Genomic DNA, 19,865 nt, shown 5'->3' with positions numbered 1-19,865 from the left:
AAATTCTCTACAACATATTTTTCAAAAAACTACTTTCTCATTCACCCTGGTCTGGCCCCTACCTTCATAAGTGACGGTGCAGTAGGCATCACTAATGTCCTCATCATGCGTCAGCACATTCTGGGCGCACAGAATAAATACACGGAGCATGGGTGGACAGTGGTTACGGCAGGATCCGCTACTAGTAAGTCACAATGCAGCACACTGTGGTCCCACACAGAGATGGACCACTTTGGGTGGGGGTGTCTGGATCCCAAATAAGTCCCAAAGAATCAGTCTGATTTTCACTCCAAGACTAGAAAATGAAAAGAGATGACAGAAAGAAGAGAGTCGAGAGAGATAGACAAGACAGAAAAGCTCTGCCACAGACAGCACATTTAGGACAGCAGTCTGATGGGGCTGCCCCACTTCCTGGCAGCACACATTCACACACAGCTGGCTCTAAAGCAACTGACTCATATACACACTGCCCTTTCAATCACAGACTGCAGCTCCTCTTAAAGGGACAGGAGACTTTTGGTCAGCACCTGTTAAAGTGACCATGACTCACAAGTTTTGGGAAGTTCACTCCTACTGCATAACATTAAGGAAGATTTAAGTACAACTGGCATTGTACAACACCGTATAGATGTATGGAAAATGGAAAAGAATAGATAAGAGATTTGGATGAGAGACCCTTTCCCACGATACTAATAAGAATAAGATTCAAACCTAAAATAATAAAATAAAACAAACTTAAACTCCAAACCATCCTCATAATTTACACAGTCTACTTTATGACCTTATTAAGAATGTGTGATTCCAATTTAAACAATTGAATTTGAGTATATTAACATTCCTCATCATGAATTTATTTATAAAACAATGATACATTCATATACTCAAGTAAATTAGCATTCTTTTTAAAAGTTTTACTGATAGTTTTTTGCACCCTCAGATTCCAGATTTTCAAATAGTTGTATCCCGACCAAATATTGTCCTAGCCTAACAAACCATACATCAATGGAAAGCGTATTTATTTATCTCAATTTCAAAAAATGTACCCTTATTATTCTGAAAACAAGAGCTACTACTGTGCAGTAATTCCTCCTTACATTGCGTCTGTCATAAATGGCGACAAGGTTTGAATGACTTTTTATTTAAGCTTCACATTTTTTTAATTTTTTACATGATTGAATGTATAATAATAATAATAATTTAGCGGAATACCTAACATAAAAGATTATATAGACATTATTTGTGTATAATCAGTCAAACATCGTTATACTGTCATATTGTCTAATGATGTTCCCAACATGAAAAGTATAAATAATAATAAAGGGGGGAAAAGTCTCAAACTATATATTATGTAAGATTTTACAGTAAAGTGAAACTGAAACATACTTCACCTCATCATAAAACCTGCTCCTTAATAAATGAGGAGTTCAGATCTGCTGTACTGCATTTTTCTCCTGAGCCAGAGACAACATTAATAGGTGAGATTTCATAGACCAAATCTAAAAGAGGACACGACTAGAAATCAGTGGTTAAGTTGTATTTACAACACTGTTTCAGAACAGTTCATCCCAAATATTCAGATGTGTGCAGCGCATTTTATGGAGGACTGTTTCCTGATCCTGGGAGAGTAGACTATAGTGCCGGCTGTTCTGACTCACAGTCTGTAAGTACGTTTTTATATTTAAAGAATTTGCCACTGATGATTCAAACACGAGTTTTGAGCAGTGTAGAGTAGCTTTTGTAGTTTGTGCAGTATGCAACGATGCAATGCAACGCGTAATAAGACAGTATAATCATTATAATCCATAATTATGTCCCCCACTGGATGCAACAAATGCCTCGATATGGGTTTTAATGTTTTTGTCTCGTCGCTCCGGCCGGGACAAGGCATCACAATATGGTAAGGGGCGTAACATTTCCGTCACAAGCTTGAGGTATTCGGCCAATCACAACGCATTGGATAGCTGACCAATCAGAGCACACCTCGTTTTTCAGACCGATGAGCTTTGTAAAAATCGACGCGTTTCAGAAAGGCGGGGCGTAGAGGAGAAACAATAATGTACAGTATGTGAAAAATAATGTGTTTTTTGAACCTTAAACCACATAAACACATTTCATTACACCAAATACATAAAATTATGTTCATTTTAGCAACATCATATGACCCCTTTAAAGCAATGTATTATAAAGCAATTAACCTAAGAATGTTGTAAATACAAAATTAGACTATATAAATACATACTGATGACTTGACATTTCACATGTAAATCAATCATGTAAATGCATTATTTTTAATAGATTTTTACAGAGTGGGCACTACTGATAATCAAAAAGATTATCTGTTTTTCAGTGAAATTTCACATGTAAGTCAAGTTAGATTGATTGTGAAGATTGTGTGAAGAATAGCAAAATCATACTGTATATATTTTAACATAAGCACTGTGTGCTTTAAGCTATTTGTTAGCTATGCTGCATATTGCAAAACAGCCAGTGCTCAATGTTTGAAAATAAAAGTTTTAGATTGCAATGCAATGCTCATTCTGTTAACTACTTTTTTCCTTGTTATATAATATATTGATTTTTGATCACTTCTATGCAGAGCCTCATGGTGTCCCTGTTTCTAACTTACAGTCATGACTTCCTTCAGTTCATCACTCTCTGGTGAGCCTCTCCAGTGCCATGTATGTCTGGAGGTGCTCACTGACCCAATCACCACTTCATGTGGACACAACTTCTGTAACATCTGTATCGAGGCATGCTGGGAAAGTGGACAGCTCTATCTATGCCCACTCGGTAAGGAAAGAATTTAAAGTAAGCCAGAATTTAAAATAAATGCAGCATTTAAAAAGGTTGTGGACTGTTACAAGGTGCTTCAACAGCCAAAGAAACTTCAACACCAAACAAAAACGTTTCATCAAATTTTATGTGATGTCTGCTCTGAAAGCAAGCTAAGGGCAGTAAAGTCTTGTTTGCAGTGTGTAACATATTTCTGTGAGAATCACCTTGACCATCACAAAACTGCACCAAGGCTCATAAAGCACAAACTGACTGACCCTGTCGAGCACCTGGAAGACTATATCTGCAGTAAACATGATAAACCACTGGAGATTTTGCACTGAAACAGAACATAAGACTCATAACACTGTTGCTATAGAGGAAGAGAGTGGACACAAGAGGGTAAGACAAGAGATATGAGAGATTAGAAGACATTTTAGTATATTTACTGTAACGAATCAGCTCATGAGGAAATATGAATAATTAACCATAACCAGTTATAATTAATTATTCATATTTTAGATCCGCTGTAGATATTTAGCTGACCTCTCAGGGTCAACTGTCTTGTCAATTCTAAGAACGTTAGTTTCCTGGTTAAGGGAAATAACTTTCTTACTGTACAATTCTACAAAAGCTTGTAGCATAAATTTGCATGATTAAGTGACTCCAGTTATGAGCAAACAATGAACAACATCAAGTGTGATACAAGTAAGGTTTTATTAACTACATAAACACTTAAACTAGTCTAACATACTACATAAACACATAAACTGGTCTAACATCCTACATAAACACATAAACTGGTCTAACATACACATACACACACACACACACATACAGTTGGTATAGGAAAGGGTTAAAGCTTAACTCAGTACAGAAAGAGACATAAGGACTATGAATTTATAGAAGTCAAGTCAAGTCAAGTCACCTTCCATAAAGCCCCGACTGGTGGAGGGCTGCAGTGATGGTTGACTTTCTACAACTGCACATTGCACCCAAAATTGTTTGGTGTGATACGATTTCAAATTTAGGGGTGTAATAAGATTAATATTATTTGATACGATTATGATTATTAATATAGTAATTATTATTAAGAAAAGAACGGGAGAAAAAGATGCAACGTTGCTCTGTGATTTTGCTTTGGAACCCTCAGAAAAATTTAACTAACTTTAACTTTTCTTAAAATTTTTTCTAGATCCTGCATTAAATTTATATTTTGACCTCACTATTCGGGGAACAGACACAGTCTTTATAGATTGTACAGCGCAAGTACTTCTATCATTTAAGCGGGTATAACAAAAGTCATCAGGGCAGTTATTTGAGATTTGACTTGTCATATGGAGCGTAGCGTCCTGGAGATGTTGTCCGATATGAGCTCCGCTCCGACTCTGCTGGGGTGCAGGCCATCAGCGCGACAGTATACAATTTCAAAGACCAAATACACGATGACAATAATATACCCAATGACCTGAAGGATCATGTGTGTTCATTCAAAGAAAGGTTTTCCTATGAATTAATTAGTAGAAAAGTCCATTTCTACTCTGCCTCTTGCCCTGGGACATGCAGGGATTTTCCCTGCTTTGCATTCTTTTGGCCAATAAACCCAGTGATATCAGCGTTGGTTGCCATGCAACCAGGTGCCTGTTCGGCTTACTGGGGTGTTACGCATTTCGGGGGGAAGGGTTCATGGGTCCTCATATGGCTTGTTAACTGAGGGGGGTTACAGAGTATTTGTTAAATATAAAAACAAAATATATATTGTGTGTTTGATTGGTCCAGACGCTACATTACTTAATTCTACTTAATGAACTGTTCACACAAAATGAATTTACTTATCTCCATGTCATTCTAATTTCTTCTGTGAAACAAAGAACGGCACTTTTCCATTCCAAGAGGGGTAATCCAATAACACGAGCAATAGTCCAGGCAACGTGCAAACACTGTCCGAAACAGCAAGACAAAGGGTTAATCCAAGAAACACAGGCAGAAGGTCAAGAAACAGACACCAAGGCAGCATGAAGTGGCTAGACTAAGACTAGAACTAGAACTAGGAATGGCTCCATAATGCAGCTAAAAGAGTGATATGCCCTAAACAATACTCAGCAGTTTGAGAAGGATCTGAGTGAGTGTAATATAGTGTGTGTGTGATTGGTTACAGCTGTGTGCAATGATGGGAAATGTAGTCTGTGGTGTCATGTAACAGTCTGTGTCGTGAGAGAGTCAATATGATGGACGAGTGACCTCTGGTGGCGATCGGAAGAAAGTCCATGGACAGGATTCGTAACAGTTATTGGCCAACAATTTTCACTGACACAAAGCACTACAATAAACTACAAAAACTGCACATTAAATCTACAGGTAAAAATATCAGCTAATAATTTACATTTTGGCTTATTCTTTACAATATAGATATATTACTTAGGTGTATATTACAATAGGTGATATATTACTTTAAAAAAACATTTTACTGTAATATTGAAAACATCTGGAAATTGAATTGCCAACATATGAATTAAATAAAGGATTTGTAAAGTAAACTGAATTGGTCAAATTCACCAAAATCACTGCAACAAATATTTTTAATATTGTAAGAGAACAGTGCTATGTATGTTTGCACTTGATGGATTTGCTTTAAAAAAATCTTGCTCTCCATCTTCAGATTCAACTGGAAAGGACACAGCCAGAAATAAAGGTGATGATCCAGGACAGATGTAATAAGATTAAGGAGATAAAAAAACTTAGCAAAGTCCAGCAAGGTGTGTTGTTAGTGACAAGTCAACATATTTTTTAAATACAACTATCTACTAGAGGTGGTGGAAAGAATGATTTGGAATCTGACTGGAAACTTCAGTGTCTATTATTCTTCTCAACATAGCCAGAACACCAATGAGAGAAATAAAGCTGTTCACTGATCTGCTACACTCCATTGAGAGATGTCATTCTGAGCTGCTGGAGGTGATGGAACAGAAGCAGAAAACAGCAAAGAAGCAGGCTGAGGAGCTCATTAAAGAGCTGGGGCAGGAAATCACTGAACTAAAGAGGAAAGACACTTAGCTTGAGATGCTCTCACACACTGAAGATCACCTGCACTTCCTACAAGTGTCACGGAATACTCCGAAACAAGATCAAAGTGCAGCATTTATTAAAGAGTCCAAAAACAACAAGTCAGTTTTCCTTGCTCAGCTATATCTCTTAGAATGCTTTATTCAGACCAAACCACATGTTTAGGGATCTCCTTTCTCTTGCAATACTGCAGACTTGAACGTCTCTAAGAGGCCCCCCACAAGTCAAGTCCTGGACCAGCAACATTACTGATATGAACATAGATCTGAACACAGAAACCTTGGACAAAGCTCTTCAGAACCTTCAGGAAAACATCAAAATGGAACTGAAGAAATTCTTTGAAATCAGTAAGTATTAAAGGGGTCATATAATGCAAATTAAAATTTTCCTTTCTCTTTGGAGTGTTACAAGCTCTTGGTGCATAAAGAATATCTGTAAAGTTGCAAAGACTAAAGTCTCTAATCCAAAGAGATATTCTTTATAAAAGTTAAGAGTCAGCCACGCCTACCTGAAACGGCTCGTTCTAACATGCCCCAATATATCTACATCACTATGTGGGAAGATTTGCATAACGCCACCCAAATGTTCACGCAAAGAAAGAAGGCGTAACTTTTATTCTCGCTGTATTATTGTTGTTGCCGCCGTCATGTCGTGAAGGCGCTGTGTGTTTCGTTGTGAAAGCGAAACTACTTTGTTTGGCCTTCCAAAAGAAGACAATATCTGCTTCGTCATGCCTGGAGCTGATCCGTGCTGGTCGCTGAGGAAATACAACAACTTTGCGCTGTGGCTCACCGGATCGGCTTTCACCGTGAACGAAGCGGAGTCCAGCCCGGGGTCGTCACATGTGGTTGCCGCAAGCCTTCCGGATGCCCCTTCGTCGAATCCGCCGGCCATGCCGTTCTCAAGCCCGCCACCTCTGCTCACTCTAGCCCTCCGGCCGTTCCTCACTCTAGACCCCGGCCTCCGCTCACTCTAGGCCACCGTGTGTGACGCTGTGTTTCATTGTGAAAGCGAAACTACTTTGTTTGGCCTTCCAAAAATGGACACGACTAGAAATCAGTGGTTAAGTTGTATTTACAACACTGTTCCAGAACACTTCAACCCAAATATTCAGATGTGTGCAGCACATTTTATGGAGGACCATTTCCTGATCCTGCACAGCAAAATCCCCAGAGTTAAATCAACTCTGCTCAGAGTACATATTGTCCCAATCTACAGAGTGTTAAAGTAACACTGAAGCCGAGTTAAAGTTAATGGGTTAATTAAGCAATTAATTCATTGATGAGTGAGCATTTGTAAAGAAAACCCGCTGTTAACAATGTTGAAGATGAACAACTACTGCTCATGCTTTTAGACATGAAAACATATCACATAATCTTCAACAGTGGTAACTCTGCTTCAGTGTTACTTTAACACTCTGTAGATTGGGACAATATGTACTCTTAACAGAGTAGTAGACTACAATGCCGGCTGTTCTGACTCAGAGACTGTAAGTAAATTTTTTATATTTAAAGTGTTTTTATATTTAAAGTGAGCTTTTTAGGCAGTGTAGAGAAGGGCTTGTTGTTTGTCATTTCTCCTAACACAAATGCAGACATGGTTTTATGTTTGCAACATTTCCGTCACACGCTTGAGGTATTCGGCCAGTCATAACGCACTGGATAGCTGGCCAATCACAGCACACCTTGCTTTTCAGACCGATGAAAAATTGACGCGTTTCAGAAAGGCGGGGCATAGAGGAGAAACAATAATGTACAGTATGTGGAAAATAATATGTTTTTTGAACCTTAAACCGCATAAACACATTTCATTACACCAAATACACAAAATAATGTTATTTTTAGCAACATCATATGACCCCTTTAAGAAATTATTAAGGATTTTAGGAATATAATTAACGTACATATGAGCAGTATCACAAGGCACAACACCATAATCACAGTCATGCTGTGCATCTCAGTTTAACAGATGAGCCCAAGCCTCCATTACAAATTTGAAAAAGTCATATATACTGTAGAACTAGTAACAAATGAATGTTGAGTTGCTTCATTGAAGTTAAAAGCAATTGTATTATGTAGAGTATTATGAGAGAGAGATTGACAGAGCGAGTGTGATCACCTACATTTCATTCATTATGAAAATAATTTTGACTGTCTGCAAAGGAAAGCATTATCTTTGTCATAGTATCCTTTCAATGGTCATGAGAATTTCACATGATAACGCTGGTCAGTGCATTTTTTGGTTGTGTCTTATAAAGTGTTGTTGAAAGTAAAAAATAATGTCCTCGTTTATAACCTTCTTTCTGTCCATTTCAGTATAAAAGTCTTTGCTACTGACTCACTCAAAGACTCTTGTCAGTGTAATCAAAATCACCATAACCAACACACACACCATTTATCAATACCAAATACTATTATTAATATAAAATTATTATTTATTGAACAATAATATGTAATGACAATAGCCATTATAAAAGTTGCTAAGCAATTCTATCAGAAGTACAAAGACAGTGCTCTGATACAGTAAACAAGTTATATAAAAATATAAAGTTATGAAACTTTGCCCTTAGCTAATACTGTTGGAACAAATAATAGATTAATGAGACCAAAGATTGCCCGTTAGATATACCCAAGACAAATTACATAGTATGTTTAACCAGACACATCAGCACTAGCGGCAAATTCCAGAAGAGTTGGCCGAGGTAAGGCTGCTCTCGGTGGGTTCATGAGCGCTGAACAGCCACTGACGCCCTGTAGCTCACATCTCCGAAAACGCTGAAGCAAATTTTCAAATAGGTGCTATATCTTTTTAATAAACGGCATGTCTGAAGTCTAAACAACTACATTCTCTACTAAAAGACTCTTAAAACTGCATTCTGTGACACAACAAAAGTAGTATTTGTAAAAGTATATTCAGGGTGGTCCTCAGCCATGATGCTGGCTGTAATATAACTGCAAACGGAGTGCTACAAACGGTGATATATACTTCCACTAGTGCATGTTTTTGAATCACTTTTCATACCTTCAGTTGTTCAAGAGACTTCTGGATCAGATTCTGTGAGTACAGATTCTGTTCCCTCTCATCCTTTACTGGTGTCTGAAAGTTCTTCAGTGATGGAGAAAAAAAAGATGTATCTGCTATCGTGAGCACACAGCAGGGCACTCTGACAGAAGTTTTAAATACTACAACAAGCAGTGTTCAGACAGAAGACAAAATCTACTTTAACAATAAGAGCAGCACTCCCTCACCAAAAAGAGTGGAAAAGATTAATAAAAAAGTTGTTGCCACTGGTAAGACAGGACCGAGGATGGTTTTAACACTTTTTGCTTCAAAGTCTTCAAGTTTTTTTTAGTTGTTTCTTCAAGTTGCTTTAATCAATGGGAAAAGAAGCTGAACAAGTGCATCAGACATTTACGTTCGAAGAGGGAGCCAGAGAGGATTATGATGCAGTAATCACAAAGCTCGATGACTACTTCGTACCCAAAGTTAACGTTATTCACGAGCGTGCACGATTCTATATCAGGGTTCAAAAGCCAGGTGAAATGGCAGAGGAATATATTCGCAGCCTGCACAAACTAGCGAACACATGTGACTTCGGAGCCACGAAAAATGAAAATATCCGCGAAAGGTTGGTGATAGGGATTCTGGACCATAAACTGTCAGAAAAGCTTAAAATAATGCCCGATTTGACACTCAGAAATGCCATAGAGCTTGTGAGACAATCTGAACAAATTCGTGGACATGTTAAGAACAAGCTGCCTGCATTAGTGCTCAAATCAGCGAGGTGGCCGGTGTAGTGCCGAAATTTGCACCCTGCCAGATTATGCATCCCCTAGTATTGGTAGGTGTGGGGGAGGGGTTAGCATTAGGGGTGGGGTTGGGATTAGGCAATCAGGTAGCGACTTCAACGAGGGGGTGCATAATCTGGCAGGGGTGCAGAATTCAACCCAACACCAGCGGCAGGGGAAAACCCCATCACAGTGAAAGATGCAGACAGCACAGTGGCTCAAAGAGAAACCAGACAGAGCATGCAACTGAGTGGAGATGCAAAAGATGCAGCAGAAATCACGGAAAAGGGGAAATCTGTCCAGCAAAAAGTGCAGAGTGCCGCAAATATTAATGCTGTTCAGTTGCTTTGTCACAATCTGTATTGTTAAAAGCGCTATATAAATAAAGGTGACTTGACTTGACTTGACTTGAAATGTAGGAAAAAGGGTCACTTCGCTGCAGTTTGTAGAACCCGAACAGTCCATGAAGTCAACAAACCACAAGGGGGCAGCAGTATAACACACTTTCTGGGTGAGTTAACTCACATTGATGATAAAAGTGGAGCATGGATAGTCACTCTCCCAATACAAGGCATTGAGATAGACTTTAAGATTGATACAGGTGCAGACAAAAGTGTAATTTCTGAGAAAACCTTCACTTTTGAAGTAAAAGCCACAACTCAAAAGGGTAAATGTGAAACTTGAGAGCCCAAGGGGTGCATTGCACTGCAGAGGACAATTCAAAACCATTTTGAAACATTCGTTGTGACTGGTCACCATGTAAATAATCTTCTTGGTCATGATGCTGCAAGTGCAATGGGCTTAGTGAAGAGGTTAGTAGAGCTCCAACCCATTTCTTCTTCTTCTGAACTGGGGTTAGTAAAGATTAAACCCATCAAAATCTGCCTGAAAGAGGATGTTGAACCGTACAGTATGCACACTGCAAGACGGGTATCTGTGCCCTTGCTCCCTAAGGTCAAGGCAGAGCTAGAGAGAATGGTACAATGCGGTGTCATCGAGGAGATCACCAAGCCTGCTGAGTGATGCGCTCCTATGGTGGCTGTCCCAAAGAAGACAGGGCAGATTAGAATTTGTGTCGATCTAAAACAACTAAATAAGGCTGTAAAAAGAGAGAAATTTGTGCTGCCAACAATTGATGACATTCTTCCTAAGATAGCACACGCCCAAGTTTTCTCCCTTCTCGATGCAGCTAGTGGCTTCTGGCAGCTGCCACTGGATATAGACTGTGCCATGCTAACAACTCCTTTTTTGGAGATATTTCTTCCGCAGACTACCCTTCGGGATCACCAGGGCACCCGAAATCTTCCAACGGGAGATGTCAGCCATCCTTAAAGACTTAGAAGGGATTGCAGCGTTCATGGACGATATTTTAGTGTACGGCAACACCCCTGAAGAACATGAGCACAGACTGCATAGGGTGCTGGAAGCCATTAATCGAGCTGGTCTCAAGTTGAACACTGAAAAATGTCTGCTGCGACAGAGTCAACTCAGGTACTTAGGACACGTCATAGACAAGGAGGGCATACGCCCAGGTACAACAAAAATCGAAGCTAACACGCACCTGGAAAAGCCACAGAACATCTCAGAGCTAAGGAGAATGTTTGGAATGATTCACTACTTGGGCAGTAATGTTCCTCATCTCTCCGATGTTATTCGACCTCTCAACGAGCTGTTGAAATGAGATGCAGTATGGTACTGGGGACCTGCACAAGAGGAGGCGTTTAATAATGTAAAATGTCTAATCACAGAAGCTCCTGTTCTAGCTCCTGTTCAGAGCTTTTTGGCCCAGACGGGCCCAGATGCAGCCGACGCAAGGCGACAACACAGTCGGCTTTCGCTAGTTGGTTGACGTCAGCTTGGTGTGTCCTGGGCTTTACCCTAAACTCATCCTGTCTAAAGATGGAAAACAAGTGAAGCATGGTGGATCCTGGAGAGATGTTCCCAATAACCCTGAGAGATTTGACTCCTCTGCCTGTGTCCTGGGAAAGGATGGGTTTTCTTGTGGGAAATTTTATTATGAGGTTGAAGTCAAAATAACAGTGTGCCCAGAGAATGGGTTTTGGTGTATTTGGCTAAGTAATGGGGGTGAATATGTGGCTAATGAATCTTGTCCTGTTTCTATTTCCCTAAAAGACAAGCCCCAGAAGGTGGGGGTGTTTGTGGATTATGATGAGGGTCTGGTCTCCTTCTACAATGTGGGGACCAAGGCTCTTATCTACTCCTTCACTGGCCAGTCTTTCACCAAGAAAATCTATCCATTTTTCAGCCCTTGCAACAAAAGAAGAGATGAGAACACAAAGCCTCTGATCATATCTACTACTAGTTAGTGCAATTATTAAACAATCCTTTTAAAAAAGTTAATGCAACTAATAAATGCCAGGGGTTACACATCTCCCCAGATTGAACCTCTAACCTTTCTCAGAGGTTCAATTGCTTAGCTAGATCCACATATTTTAATCAAGGTTTCCGCATTTGAAAAATAATGTGTTTTTTGAACATTAAAGCATGTCAACATATTCTGTTACACCAAATACACAAAATAATGATCTTTAAAAAGGCATCATATGACCCCTTTAAAAAAGTCTTACATTTAGTTGTATCAAATTTAAGGCCTTAAAATGTCTTAAATTGTACAAGTTTAATTATGATTTCAAGAGGTCTTAAATTTGGAGACGGAAAGACCAGAATTGCGATATGGATGAATGTGACGATTAACTTCAAAAGGCTAATGTTATGATTTCATGAAATAAACATGAGCCCTGCATGTTCAAAGTCCGGTGCTGCCCTGCTTTGTGTTCTGCCTTTACCGGGGAAACAGTTATATTTCTACCAAACGCTCCAGCTGCTGTCAGAGAATGAATGAGCATTTTCAATAAAACTTTTGTTTTGTTCAGAGTTCAGACCAATGCGAAAATCGACCCATGTTTTTACCCTGCAAACACGCTTTAAATGTGAACTGGTGGATCGAAGAAGACAATGCATTATAAAAATCTAATAGGGGTGTGCGATATGCATGGTCTGCGATAATATCGTAATTGTTGTTTTAACAATATGCGATATGATATTATCTAGTATATCACGAAAAGCAAACAAAACACCTAGCAGGTTAGACTAGTGCGCATGCGCATTTATAGTGCGTTCTTTCACTGCATGAATCAGTCTATTAAAATGCATTTAGAAATATATAATTCAAGATATGGGGCAGAAACTTTATATATTTATATAATTTCAAATAGTTAACAAGAACTTAATATTAAGAGACTTACGTTTTAGACACTATATTGCCTGTTTTTGCTCTATTTCTCCAACAAAAATCATTCCAAACACGGCCACAGCGCTGTTTTGCATCTCTGAGCAACAGGACGGTGTTTCGTTCCTGAATGAATCAACCATTTAAAGCTGCAGTCCGTAAGTCTTGCCTCTTTGTCACCATCTCTGTTTGAAAACCTGGAATTACAGCTGAGTGCGGAATTATCTCGCTTGCATGGGTTGTGAGTGGGCGCGGCTCCAGCGCTGATGAATCTAATGTTCTGAAGAGTATGTGTGGCTGTCAGTCACCACACCTGTGTGGATATTTACTGTACTTCGCAATCACAGATTCTAGCCTATGTCTTGGAATATGATCCAAATAAGAATTTTCACAGTATATTGCCATCTGGACAAGTAAGTAACAAGTTTGCCACGTTTGTTCTGACCAATTGAGGAAAAAAGCATTACCATAAATCTTGCTACCAATGGTGATTAAATCTAAAGATCGGTTAGCTCATATCACATCAAACCGTTCAAATTATTATTATTGTTATACTTTATTCTCAAATAGTTCATGTCAACATCAGCATTGGTGACCGGCTGGTTATGTACTTGCTCAAATATTGATTTCGGACCATTTTTAACAAAAAAAGTTACGGACTGCAGCTTTAAATGATTGGGTTTAATCTCAATGACTCAGTTTAACAGTTACTTGCTGCCACCTACCGGCGGTTTTAATTTCACATTTAAGGTACCTTTTCATTTTTTAAATAATTTCAATCATCAGTTTTTAATGTTTTATGTTTAAAATATCAAAACATTATTTATGCATTTGTAACTGCAGGTTAAAGTATTTAATTTCCCTCAGAGCTGCATTAAACAGTGTGTAAATGCATCTAAATGACACTTCTAATGCAACTTCCGTGTTTCCTCTGCATTGCAAAGATCAATTTTGTTGATACTGATTTCATTTGCTTGGTAACAGCCCAAATGCAAGAATTTGACTCAAAAGATGGTGCACACTTTTAGAAAAAATGTCTTAAAGATAAAAATGCCCATAAAACTTCTAATTTCTTTCAATGCTGTGAACTGACCACACAGAATATGAAGAATATCAAAAAATTCAGGAGTCAGCTGTCAGCACAATTAGAGATAATGTATCAGCACAATAACACACTCAGCTAAATATTGTCTAATTATCGTTATCGATAAAATCCCGGAAAATTATCGAGATATCAGTTTTTTGTCAATATTGCACACCCCTAATTTATGTTATTTAATTGATATAATAATTTATTGATAATAATTGTTTAAATTAATATAACAATTAATACTTTTGACTCATCAGTTTTCTTAAAAATGGTTTAAAGGCTGAAATGTAAAGTTTATAATTTTATAAAACTTTGTTTTTGGGAAAACTTGTATCTGAACTGTAAGTCATGCTTTTTACAGTAATTTTACAGTTTAATATGGTACTATAGATATTGCCCTAACCTGCTCATGTGGTATTTATTTTATTTATGCAGGTCTTAAAAAGGTCTTGAATTTGAGCTTAAAAATCCTGCAGAAACCCTGTTTAATGTTTGATGGATTAGGCTTAATATAGGTACTTTTATTACTTATCATATTTGTATGTTACACAATGGTAGTTCTATGGTTGCATAACTATTGATAAACTTTTAGCTACATATTGCACTTTTACAGTACAGATATTTTTATGAAATATTGCACTATTCTAATAAGGGAATTAATGTGGTAGTTTTGTGTTTCTTCTGCTTGTATTATTTTCATCTTTGGGAAAAAAGCATGAATAAATATAAAGGTGGTGGATTTGGTTCTGTTGCCTACCGCAAGGCTTCCCAAACTGTGATTCACAGGCGAAATTTTAGGGGTTTCGTGAGTTGATGAAAAGCTATTAATTAAATGATTATTATTATAAATTAAATCATAACATTTAAATAAATTAATAAATACTTTTAAAAAATTAATAAGTAACTGTGTTTGAATACTTTTTGAATATTTCCAGCACATTTTATAGGTACTGTGATAATATTGATAAATGTGATCATTTTGATCACTATAATCGTGATATGAAATTTTCATGCTGTCATCTCTAATAACAAAAACTATGTAAAATAATTCTCATAAAAACTTTAAAACAGATTTTTTTAAAAATAAATGTTTTTGAAGTAAACATGCAAATGTGTCATTAAATTATTGAGATATTTACTTAAAATCTCAGGGGGTCGCTACTTCAAGTAAATGATTTAGGCCAAAGGGGTTCGGCTGACAAAAGCGTTTGAAAACACAACCATTTGCCGTGAAAAGTAATCCCGAGGCAAAATTTTAGATAAGTGGTTTTCAGTCTTGATCCTGGTGACCCTGGAGCTCTTTTGAAGAGTTGATTTGAATCGTGTGTTAATAAAGAAGACATACAGAATATGCAATTGTGGTTAAAAATAACTAGGATTAAAAAATAAAAAAAATCTTGAACAATTGAACAGTTTCAAAAACATTATTACAATATATTATATATATATTTTTTAAATGTTTGTATTTATTTCTGAATATTAACTTTGTTTTCATGTGTATTTCACAAACAGGCCACTAGATGGTAAACTAGTACTGTGTAAATTCTGATCATTGCAATAGTAAAAAAGAAAACGTTGCCGTTGTTAAATAAAAAAATAAATAATAAATTAAAATCAGATCAATGTACATGGACCTTTCCTATAATTCTGAGAACGTCAGAACAACCTCTTTGATTCATTAATGAAATATTCATATCAGATTCATATTGATTATGATCCATATGATTGTGTATCTATAATATTGCTATAAAACAGTAGTCATGAAAAGGTGCAAGAAATAACATGATATTTCTATATAGTCACATATGATGGAGTTGACTCTAACAGTGGATTTTGTTATATTTGAATATATAAAAAGTAATTAACTGTAGATAACAGCAGCTCTTGAATTCCACAAATACAGTTCCTCATAACCAGCCCCATTTCATTCCTCTCAACCCCATGTACGACTACAGAATGTTAGAACATCCCATCACACACCCCACCTTCTTCTTTTCTTCCCTCCCTCCCTGTTCCCTGTTCTTTTCCTTCCCTTTTCCTGAGTTGAATGAATGGAAGGTCCCCCACAGCACAATGGAAGCTGGTCTCGTAGGAATGACAGAAATGTCTGGAGTCAGCAGGAGAGAAGTAGGTGTATGTGCAAATGGCCAACACCCCTCCCATGGCATCACAGACGCTTCATTCCGCCCACCTCCTGACTCTACTCCACTCCTCTCCCCCATCCCTCAGTTTATCCAAAGCAGGACATTTGAGGACTGAGACAAAGGTGTTTCATTACATTTGTTTGTAATAGTTTTTTTTCTTGGGGCAATGCATGTGTTTAAGGAAGTTTGTATATGTGTGTCACATTCAAATTATGTATATTTAACATAGTTTAACATACAGCTCAATAAACTCAACAGTCTCCTCTCCGAACAGTGAATATGGTTCTAAGTCAAATAAACAATACATTAACCATTTTTCCACACAGTCTTTCCCTATGAGACACTATCCCGGTGCTGAGGTTCAATTCTATTCTCTTGACAGGGCAGCATGTGTCAAGGAAAAGATCCCTGGTGTGGTTGTCATATGGAGGACTCTCCATAAATGGAAAAGCACGGCAACAATCTGCACTGTTTGATTCATGTGATATTGGATTTCTCTCTTAGCTTTGTGCGGATCCTTTTTTCCCATTCTTTTTCTCTGTTTCCCCTACTCTGTCTCTCTCTTTCTGTCTCACTCTCTCCATTCCTTCTTCCCTCATTCTTTCTGGCAGGCATTCAATTTCACACTTGGGGGAGCAGAATGAGGGGAAGGTCAGGGCTGTGTCAACAGAGGCCATTTTTTTTTTCTTTCTTTTTTTTCTGCTGATACAGAGAGAAAGAGAAACCTAAGTGTCCATTTTCTTCTCTCCTTTGCACATACACCTACTTCTCTCTGCTCTCTCACACACTAGCAGTCACTGATTCCTTCCCTCGGGTCTTCTCACTGCAGTTGTCTTGTCTATCCGAGCATCAAGAGTTAATAGTTAAAATGACCTTTCATTTATAACACTTCAACCTCTCAGGGATGAATACCATGGAAAAACTGGCATGCGAGTTAACAGCTTGTCCATTTATTGGCTTTTACGCAAGATTTAGTACTATTAAAACTAACAACAAATTGGCACAGCTTGCTTAAAAAATATGAGATGCAAAAAAATTCAATGCTTCTACATTCGCTCACAAAACTTTTTCGCATTCTCTCGCAAAAGTATTTAAATATATATCTCTATACAGTTTATATATGTTTCCATCACAAAGTTTTTTTGAGCAAATTCAAACTTTTTTCAGGGGAATGCAATTTTTTTTAGCAACTTGTGTGTCTGATTCCCAAATGAATGACTATTATTATGAGCCAGTTCTTTTGAGTAACCATTGAGTAACATACTGTGTAACCATTGCAGTCTGATTCCTGAACAAATGAATCTGATGAGTTTATTCTTTTTAGTGAATCAAAAACACACAGCACAACCTGTGTAGTCCATTTGCCGTGTTATTATGTTGTTTTTTTTAAATGAATCTATCTGAATTCAATGTGATATTGTGTATTCTGTTTTATTTTAGGTTTTTGGTTTTTTGTGTTTTTTTTTTATTCTATAATTAGAAGAACATTATAGAAGTGCTGTTCTAGAGCTCAATTGAAATTACATATTTGTAGCACTACATGTTCTTCTTCTGTATTGCTGACTGCGCTGCTTCTGATCATATCGTTCTCTTTTCTAAGTCATTTTGGATAAAAGCATCTGCTAAACAAATGTAAAAGTATATTTTCACCAATATGGCTCCAATGAAGAGTGTAATCCTAATCAGTGACAGTTATCTGAACTTTAACAAAATATTGTGACAGCAAAGACTACTTTTACAAAAGATTTATATTTCAGATAAATGCTGTTCTTTTTAACTTTCTGTTCATCAAAGAATCCTGTAAAAAAAAATCCTGGTTTCACAAAAAAAAATTGAGTAGCACTGTTTTCAACATTGATAATAAGAAGAAATGTTTCTTGAGCACCAAATCAGCATATTAGGAGGATTGCAGAATCATGTGTCACTGAAGATTGGAGTAATTGCTGTTTTACTATCACAGAAATAAATTATATTTAAAAACTGCATTTTAAAACAGAAAAGTTAAAAGTTAAAGTCCAGGAGGGTGTTGATAACCTAAATTGGGCTTTATCTATCTGGTTTGGTCAGTGTGGGACAGCTGTCTTTGTTGTCTTTTACATTTGGAGCTCTTGAGTTTTGGTACTGTTTAATTTTTAAGCAGATAGGGAAATGGTGCATTGTTCATTTCCTATATGGTGGAAAACAATGTAATGCTGGGTGTGCTTTAGTGGATTAGTAGCATAAAGCAAGCATATATTTACTGAATATGTTTATCGCAAGTTGAACATGAAAATTAGAAACGAAAGAAAGAAAGATGTAAGTTGTAGTTCTACATACCACGGTACATTTATTTTTGTTTAAGAGCTGCCTCATAGCAGGGGGTCTTTATAATCACTAATTTCTCTTTGGTTTAAGAGAAAAGTTCTACGTTGTGTGTGTGTGTGTGTGTGTGTGTGTGTGTGTGTGTGTGTGTGTGTGTCTGAGTGTGTGTTTGGGGAAGATGGAAATTACAATTCAATAATGGGAGGCCTAAGAGTAGAGCTGGATGCAGTGGCAGACTGGTGGCTTGGAAAGTTCAGTTCTTGTTCTTTTGTCAGTTCTTTTAGTTTTGTGCTAATGATGGTTTTAGGGGGTGTTCTACCCTGCTGTTCAAAGAACAAAACCGAGAGAGGAGGAGAGAGAGAAAGAGAGAGATAGCTGACCTTGGCGAGTGAGAGGAGAGGCGGGTAAATAGATTGTATTGAGGTTACCTTGACAACTGGCTATGCTGATTTTGGTCATCTCTGGCCCTATGGGAAAAGGAAAGAGGGGGAAGTAGAGAGAGAGAGAGAGAGAGAGAGAGAGAGAGAGATGGTGAGGAGTCAGTTATTTTATGTGTGGTGTGTGTGAGTGTGTGAGTATGGGGGGGAGAGAGAGCGAGAGAGAGAGGCTGCCATGCATGGACTTCATATTAATCATTAACACAATGTTCCCGAAAGTTCCTGCCAAACTAATACGGAAGATATTCATGATGCACTTTTTTTCCCTAAAAATTCTCTCTCTCTCTTACAAGCTCTCTGTCTCTCTTCCTCGTTTCTTTTTCTTGTTGCTAGACTATAGTTCTAGTGGAATTTACTTGCTATTATTTTCCTAATATAACAAGGGAAAACAGAAGCACTGATTTTGGCCAAGCAATAACGATTTATTCCATGACACATATAAAGATACACACATGTATGATCGTGCACACATAAATTAATTTTATTATTACAAATTAATTTTTAATTACACTTTTTTTTTTTTTTAACCAAACTAATACGGAAGATATTCATGATGCACTTTTTTTCCCTAAAAATTCTCTCTCTCTCTTACAAGCTCTCTGTCTCTCTTCCTCGTTTCTTTTTCTTGTTGCTAGACTATAGTTCTAGTGGAATTTACTTGCTATTATTTTCCTAATATAACAAGGGAAAACAGAAGCACTGATTTTGGCCAAGCAATAACGATTTATTCCATGACACATATAAAGATACACACATGTATAATCGTGCACACATAAATTAATTTTATTATTACAAATTAATTTTTAATTACACTTTTTTTTTTTTTTTTTCATAGAATGCTACTTGTGTTAACACTTACCTAGGTATTTAGTACTCTATGGAACATAAAGCAGTATAGTGAATTTTCCATGCTACATTGTCCTAAAAACTATGGTAATACCATAATTATTTTTGTACATTGTGCTGCGCTGCTTATCTGCGTTCATGTGCATTGTGTGTGACTGCGTTAAAGTGTTACTT

General features: G+C 37.3%; 1 protein-coding gene and 1 long non-coding RNA gene across 2 annotated transcripts in view; one reads left to right on the top strand and one right to left on the bottom strand.

Annotated features, from left to right (window-relative positions):
• Positions 1-428, bottom strand: part of LOC107594374 (dysferlin-like) — a 77,905-nt gene extending 77,477 nt beyond the window's left edge. The window contains exon 1 of the mRNA XM_016284395.1: positions 63-428. Within this exon, the coding sequence (XP_016139881.1) occupies positions 63-150 (88 nt within the window). The 5' untranslated portion in view covers positions 151-428. The remainder of the gene's footprint in view (positions 1-62) is intronic.
• Positions 429-5,004: 4,576 nt separating this feature from the next.
• Positions 5,005-6,247, top strand: LOC107593897 (uncharacterized). Its single transcript, XR_001610122.1, has 4 exons — positions 5,005-5,130; positions 5,432-5,464; positions 5,648-5,936; positions 6,029-6,247. It is a non-coding gene; the product is annotated as an uncharacterized lncRNA (long non-coding RNA).
• The last annotated feature ends 13,618 nt before the right edge of the window (positions 6,248-19,865 follow it).

The sequence above is a fragment of the Sinocyclocheilus grahami genome, unplaced genomic scaffold (genome assembly GCF_001515645.1).
Source record: "Sinocyclocheilus grahami isolate Dianchi unplaced genomic scaffold, SAMN03320097.WGS_v1.1 scaffold10.1, whole genome shotgun sequence".
Lineage (NCBI taxonomy): Eukaryota > Metazoa > Chordata > Actinopteri > Cypriniformes > Cyprinidae > Sinocyclocheilus > Sinocyclocheilus grahami.
This window is presented reverse-complemented; position numbering and strand designations above follow the sequence as displayed.